The sequence below is a fragment of the Chaetura pelagica genome, unplaced genomic scaffold (genome assembly GCF_000747805.2).
Source record: "Chaetura pelagica isolate M959 unplaced genomic scaffold, ChaPel_1.0 scaffold123, whole genome shotgun sequence".
In the NCBI taxonomy this organism is placed as follows: domain Eukaryota; kingdom Metazoa; phylum Chordata; class Aves; order Apodiformes; family Apodidae; genus Chaetura; species Chaetura pelagica.
In genome coordinates, this window is record NW_009953295.1 from 6,947,877 (window position 1) to 6,955,910 (window position 8,034).

Here is an 8,034-nt window from a genome sequence, read left to right on the forward strand (position 1 = left end):
CTGCTGGCGCTGGGTGAAGATAACGGCTCCGTCCTAATGAGACAATCAGTAAATCCTGTTTTAGAGATACGTTTTCAAGACAGGACAACGTGCCGGCGTTTTCTTACTCTACAAATACGTGCTTTTTTGTGTTTTTTTCCTTCTCTTTTTCTTCTGCTCACAGTGAAAAACAAACCCTGATGGCTTCTGCACCTGCCTCGCAGCCTTCTCCCAAAAAAACGGTGGCTTCTCACGTGCCTTTTGCAGATCTGTGTTCTACGCTGGAGCGAATACAGATGTGTAAATCTCGTCCAGAGAAAACCAAATATTTCAAGGATTTCCTGGATTCCTGGAGAAAATTCCATGATGCTCTTCATCGCAAAGAGTCAAATGTCACTGATTCTTTTTATCCAGCTATGAGGCTTATTCTTCCACAGTTGGAAAGAGAAAGGATGGCATATGGAATTAAAGAAACTATGCTTGCGAAGCTGTATATTGAACTGCTTAATTTGCCAAAAGATGGAAAAGATGCTGCAAAGCTTTTAAATTACAGAACACCTACTGGCTCACGTGCAGATACAGGAGATTTTGCAATGATTGCATACTTTGTGTTAAAACCTAGAAGCCCAAAACAAGGCAGACTGACAATAGAGCAAGTCAATGAACACTTAGATGCAATAGCTAATAATAATGCTGCTAAAAACAAGGGTCTGTTAAAGAAAAGTCTTCTTCAGTTAATTACCCAGAGCACAGCACTGGAACAAAAATGGCTCATCCGGATGATCATAAAGGATCTAAAGCTTGGTGTTAGTCAGCAAACTATATTTTCCATTTTTCATCCTGATGCTGTTGAACTGCACAACGTCACCACTGATTTGGAAAAAGTTTGCAGACAACTGCATGATCCCGCCGTCTCACTTAGCGATGTTTCTATCACGTTGTTTTCTGCCTTTAAACCAATGCTTGCTGCCATTGCTGATGTCCAGCAAATTGAGAAACAAATGAATAACCATATATTCTACATAGAAACTAAACTGGATGGTGAACGTATGCAGATGCACAAAGATGGAGATGTGTATAAATATTTTTCCCGAAATGGGTTTGACTATACACAGCAGTTTGGTGCTTCCCCCCTTGATGGTTCATTAACGCCATTTATTCATACTGTATTTAAGAGTAATATACAAAATTGCATTCTCGATGGTGAAATGATGGCTTACAATCCTGAGACACAAACTTTTATGCAAAAAGGGAACAGATTTGACATCAAAAGAATGGTGGAGGACTCTGATCTGCAGACGTGCTTCTGCGTGTTTGATGTGTTGATGGTTAACAACCAGAAGCTGGGTCACGAAGTACTAAGCAGAAGATATGACATCTTAAGTAGTGTATTTACTCCGGTGACAGGCAGGATACATGTTGTACAGAAAAAAAGTGCCAGTTCGAGAAAAGAAGTAATTGATGCTTTAAATGAAGCAATAGATAACAGAGAGGAAGGGATTATGGTGAAAGATCCCATGTCCACCTACAAGCCTGACAAACGTGGGGAAGGCTGGTTAAAAATCAAGCCAGAATACGTCAGTGGGCTGATGGATGAACTAGACCTTTTAATTGTTGGTGGTTACTGGGGAAAGGGCTCACGTGGTGGAATGATGTCTCATTTCCTTTGTGCTGTTGCAGAGACCCCCCATCCAAATGAAAAGCCTACTGTTTTCCACTCCATTTGTCGTGTTGGCTCTGGCTATACTATGAAGGAATTGTATGATTTAGGTTTGAAACTGGCTAAACACTGGAAGCCTTATCATAGGAAGGACCCTCCCTGTAACATTTTGTGTGGAACTGAAAAACCTGAAATGTACATTGAACCTTGCAACTCTGTCATAGTTCAGATTAAGGCAGCTGAGATTGTGAACAGTGATATGTACAAAACTGACTGTACTTTGAGATTTCCCCGAATTGAGAAGATAAGGGAAGACAAAGAATGGTACGAGTGCATGACTTTAGACATGTTAGAAGATCTCAGAAGCAAAGCAGAAGGGAAGCTGGCATCTAAGCACCTTCATATAGATGAGTATGATGAGCCACAAGAGAAAAAGAGGAAAACTGTATCAAAGGTGAAGAAGATAATTGGAATAGCTGAGCAATTTAAAGCTCCTGATCTTTCTAATGTAAGCAAGGTTTCAAGTATATTTGAAGATGTTGAGTTCTGTGTTGTGACAGGAACATCAAAACACTCCAAGTCTGAACTGGAAAGCAGAATAGCTGAATGTGGTGGCAGCATCGTGCAGAATCCGGGGCCGGAGACATACTGCGTCATTGTAGGAGCTGAGAATGTCAGAGTGAAGAACATCATTGCTTCCAACAAATATGATGTGGTGAGGGCAGAGTGGCTCCTTCAGTGTTTTCAAACCAAAATGCTGGTGCCGTGGCAACCAGCCTTTATGGTTCACATGTCTCCTGACACAAAAGAACATTTTGCTCGTGAATATGATTGTTATGGAGACAGCTACACAGCAGATGCAGATATTGCACAACTCAAGGAAGTGTTCTCAAGAATAAAAGACCTTCAAGTGATGCCTTTGGACATGATTGCAGAGTTAGAAGAACGCTATTCATGGAACAGTTGTCAGCTCAGTATATTCAGAGGTAACACTGTTTATGTGGACTGTTACGCTGTTCTTAATGACCCCATGACCAAAATCCATGGAACAACACTATCAATTAGAGCTTTGGAGCTCCGTTTTTATGGTGCAAAAGTAGTCCCTCACCTTGAAGAGGGTATTTCCCATGTTGTTACAGGAGAAGATAATTCCCGAGTAAAGGAGATGAAAACACTTAGGAGAACATTTGGTAAAAAATTTAAAATAGTTTCTGAGCTGTGGGTAACAGAGTCAGTGGAGGAAGGAGTCCCAAAGAATGAAAATGAGTACTTGATTTAACATAAGTTACTTGGAGTAAAAGCATTCTTGTTGGTATAAATGAAGTTGGGTATTACGAGTTTGCCTTAATTTTTTAAATGTGATTTCCTGTCTATTTAAAACTGGCTCTGACTAAAGAATGACTCTGTATTGTTGAAATTAGAGGAAGCAACAGGATGCCAAGCAAAGTTGGATGGGGAAAAAAAAAAAATCACCACTGGATAAATAATGTAAGCCTTTTACAACAGGGCTCAGGAGAGGTGTAATATTTTACTTAAGAGAATTCTAAGCTATTAATAGTACATGCCTCCATTGTTCAAAATGGAGACAATAATTTGCTATTTTTTGAAATTCTACTATTTAACATACTATTTATCAATTTACAGATCAATCACAAAACATTTATGGTTTTGTAGAATTGTTTTTTTCTGTATATTTCATATGCTACAGAATTCAGTAATTTATAAACCTTGTCTATACTATTTTAATGTGTTTATGTTGTTTTTAGCAGAGCCCCACACAGCCTCAGTAGCACTTTGTTTTGAGGATATTGCAGTGATCCGATGTTTCTTTGTATCAATAACCATTGTAAAATAAAACTTAAGCTTCTGATGGAGGTGCTAACAAATTAATAATGACCTGTATATCTGTAAACTGCAAATCAATTACTTAAAAAGTGTAATGATCCCCTGTGCTCATTACAGTTAAACCATGAAGTGTGACAGAGCTGAGCTTTTATACTTAACTGACAGCTTTGTCTTTTAAAAATGTTCAAAGTTATTTGAGTATTGTAAGATTAATTTCAAAAAATCCTGTGCAATGTATATTTTTTCAATGACTAAATAAAATATATATTTCTAAGTGTGCCTGATATGTTGTTTTAGTGAGAGATAATTCTTGAAAACCACATAATTTATTTTCTGATTTTACTCTGTGAGATAATTTATGCAGTAACTTCGAGGGGAGAAAAGTCCAGGCTTCGTTTCTTGTTATGTTATTACTAGTATCAAACAGAACTGCTGTTGGGCTGGTAACACAGAGCCAACTTTTGGCTGACCTATTTCTTTAGTGCTTTTTCTGGTTGTATTAATATAAAAAATACTGTAAAAAGAACTGGGAAATGTTATAGGAAAGGCTAATCGGAAGGAAGTTTATTCTGAACTGTAGAAGTTATTGTAAGCATTTGGAGCTCCCTTATTACATGAAATATGCTAACTAGGGAAAATGTAATAACTGCTTTTCTTAAGCCACCATATAAGTTGCAAAAAGCAGAATATTTTTGATATACATAAAATGGTACATACTGAAAGTACATTACCTTTTTCTCTTAATAATTCAAGTAGAAAAATGGTATATGTGAAATATAATACTTTGGTTTTGACTTATTTTACATCTTCTGTGTAAATGCAATAAGTTTTAATTTATAAATAGAAAATTAAAAGAGATTTATCCTAAATGAGTTTAGTAAAATATGTATTTCAGGTGGTCCTACTTGGGGAAGCTAAGAGAAAAAAAGTCAAATATGAATTACAACTGACTCTTGAGACATTGTCAACTATCTCACTTTCAGATCTAAATGTTGCTTTACAGAGATGAATTTTGAAAGTATTAATTTTATCTTTCTGGCCTTTCAGAGCTATGCAAGGCTGGAGAATCTGGAACTATTAACAGGAAAATGGTTTATTCTTTTTACTGACCCCTCAGTACACAGTGTATTGAAGGTTTATATTTATTTAAACTGAAATTTTGTGTTTTCACAAATTACAAAAAACCAAAGCATCTTGCAGATGGAGTATGCTGTCAGGTTGTTTTAGTTTGTGTTTTCCCTCAGTTCTAGTTAGAAGTAGAAATTAATTGTTAATCATGTACATTTGTATGTGCCATGATAATTCGCATACTGGATAATTCAAGCAATTTAGTTGGTGTGTATTTCTTCATTTTGTTACTGTTTTGCAAATTTACTGTAAAATGTTGAATAAGAAATGCTCTACTCCATATGTCAGGGTAAAAAGGGAATCTTGCTACTACATTGTGAAAATGCAACCATTACAAGTCAGGTTTTCTTCTGAGATGTTTATTTGACATGGTGGCATAGGTGGATGGACCACATGATCTGTGGATGAAACTGGACCCAACTGTTTTTAAGATACACGTCTGTAGTATAAGCCAGGGCACAGGAGGATCCATGGATCCTCTAAGCAAAGGCATTCTTGTGGAAGAACAGTAGTGACAAGAAAATGGGCTAAGTAGGGAAGAGGATTGTGAGTCTGCTTAGCTTTAACAAAATTATTTGCACTGGAGGAACAAATGAAGGCTTGAAATAATTTAAAAAGTAAGAATATGTTGTCCAGACACAAAGATGTTTCTTAAAAAATCAGTTAAGGAGGTGTGCAGAGGATTTAATGCATGATGTGTAAGGGTGAATATAGGACAAGGTTTGAAAGTAGCCGTAAGAGCTGTCATGAATCCAGAATGTGTATGAAAAAATGCCTTTTATCTATTTTGTTTGGTCTAATAAAAAGACAGTTTTGACATACAAAACTAGCCGTTATTACTAGGTAATGAGATCCATTAAAAATAATGTTGAAGAAAGAGGAAAAGCTAGAGTCAAAATGCTAAAGCATGAACCTGGTGTTGGAACTTTCAGCAGACCTCCTTTGGTTACAAAACATAGAATCAGAATGATTAAAGTTGGGAGGGACCTTAAAGGTCATCAGGTTCCAACCTCCCTGCTATGAGCAGGGACCCTTCTTGCCAGACCAGGCTGCACAAAGCTTCATCCAACCTGGCCTTCAGGGCAACACCTCCAGGGAGCGTGCTTCCACAACTGCCCTGGGCAACCTATTCCAGTGCCTTACTACCCTCATGGTGAAGAATCAGCCTACTGTATTTTTTACTGCAATAAATACATTTTCTTAATTACATTTAGATCTTTGAAAATAGGGGGTTTGTAGAGGAAGATTTCATAGCTTAGTTACATTTTGTGTAAAGCTGATTTTTAAATAGGCACTTGGGTTGAGAGCAAGCCTTCCAATTTGCAGTATAATAAAAAGTTTTAAGTTTATTTTAAGATCATATTCCTGAAGAAGTAGAGAAAGAAAGAGAAAAAGGGATTGTAGACCTTGCAAATTATGGGAAGTAGAGAAAGGTCTGATATAATTCCTATTCACTGGCTTTTAATGGCACTTTTGAAAGGTCCTGCCAATGATAAAGAAAGAAGTGTGCAACTTTTTGGGACCTGCTGTAGCAGGACATCTGGTAGGTACCCATCCTGTCTGCAAGTGTGTTTTGGTGAATGATGGTCTGGTTTTTTTGGTTAAGTTACAAAGGCGGTTCTGCATGGGAAATAAACTTCACAATCCCTGGGTGAAGGTTTCACTGTTCACTTTGCTTATTAAACAGTTGAATAAAATAGGTTCATATCTGAATTATGCACTAAGTTGGGGAGGGCAGAGTTGCTCTCTAGAAAGTGGGTACTTTGCACCAGTGGGAGAGCAAGAAAGCCTTGCCCAAGTTGTAAGGTGTTTGCACATCAGCACAACATTAATCAGCTCTCTTCCTTTATTTCATGTTTCCTCTGCTTGTAGGAAAGCCTGTACACTGAAAAATCCTAATTTACATTCTTGCTGTTTTAAGGTGCTTAGATCTTACTCTTGTAGCTGCAGATAGGATTTAAAATACTGAACTTGCAAAATACCACACTATTAACTGCTTAATTTTCCTTTGAAAAACTGAACCCTAGTAACACTGAAGTAAATTTTATGTGTACGATAGATTGCAACCTGCTGACTGTGTGTTGAAGAGGTATTATCCTATTGTGCATTTAATATAATCTAAGTAGTAACAGTGGGGAAGCTCAATTGCATGGAAGAAAAAAGCTCCCCTCTCTGCTGTAATGTAGCTGTAGTATTATAGTAGCTTTGGGTTTCTTTATGAGACTCATAATAAGTATAGTGAATATCAGAACCAAATTCCTCCATTTTCCTTCTGCTTTTAGAAGGATAAATTACTAGAGGAAGAAAAGGCAGGAAGCTGTAGTAAGTCAGCACCAGACACTCTATTTTCATATACGCTGGTCTTTATGTGTACATACTGCATGAAGTAATGACTAATTAAATTAATACTTTAATTAGGCAGAAGGCCGTAAATAGTATTTTACATAAAATACAATGAAAAATCCTTATTGTTCAAACAGTTAATGGAAACCACCCACTCTTACTTAATTTGTATTTTCTTTGGTTTTGAAGGACAAACACGACTCATATTTGACTCATTTAGCTAAATTATATTGTCACTTTATTTTTCTACTGGACATATTTGAACAATGGTAACTTCCAAGGGAAACTTTCAACCATTCACATGAGTAGGATTTCTAGTGTACGAGAGCTTCATAGATGGGAAGGAGCTGTAAGAGCCCTCAGGGCACTCACCTCCTTCTGGGGTATGACTGTCCTTGAGGCGTGCTCTTCTGAAGTGTAGCTGTGTTACCTTTCTCAGACAGTTAGGAAAATTGCTGTGTGCAGAAACAGTTGTGACAAGCCTTGCTATGGACCTACTTCAGTCAGTTTGGAAGCTGCGTTTTAATTTCAGGTCTCTGGTCTTAGTCCTCACCAGAGCTATCTTGCTGCTGTGCTTGGCTGTGCACCTGGCTGATCCCAACCCTTGCCCACTGACTTGACTTCCTGGCTTGACATTTGCTTTGCTTCATCACCATAAGCTTACTTAGCCACCACTGTCTCACCAAGTTTGCTATCACTGGGCCTGCTTATCTTCTTGGGTGGGACTTCTGTGGTGGGACTGTGACATTTGTTGGTGAAGGCACTGCCTTGCTGTCCCTTGGGCTCCCAAGATGCTTCTTGTGGAGCAGCCCACTTTCATCTCGATACTATGGGGTATTAAACAAGGAAAACCAATCTTTCTTACCTCTCTTCTTTATGGAAATTCTCACCCCTCACAGAACCCCCTTTCCTTGTGCCCACTGGTTTTCATCTAATATTTAATTTGGATATAAACTGCTTTCCAGGACTGAATTACAAAATTCTTAATTTTTTTTACCATAGTACATTTGTCTGGTGAAACACCTAAAAACTGTGTGGTCCTTGTTGCTCAGTTTCCAGTTACTTTTCCCTGAAATAAT

General features: G+C 37.7%; 1 protein-coding gene across 1 annotated transcript; it reads left to right on the plus strand.

The window, feature by feature from the left end:
• The first annotated feature begins 179 nt into the window (after window positions 1-179).
• On the plus strand, window positions 180-2,918 carry LIG4 (ligase IV, DNA, ATP-dependent). The gene has a single exon (XM_009997926.1). The coding sequence runs from the start codon at window positions 180-182 to the stop codon at window positions 2,916-2,918; it is 2,739 nt and encodes a 912-aa protein (XP_009996228.1).
• The last annotated feature ends 5,116 nt before the right edge of the window (window positions 2,919-8,034 follow it).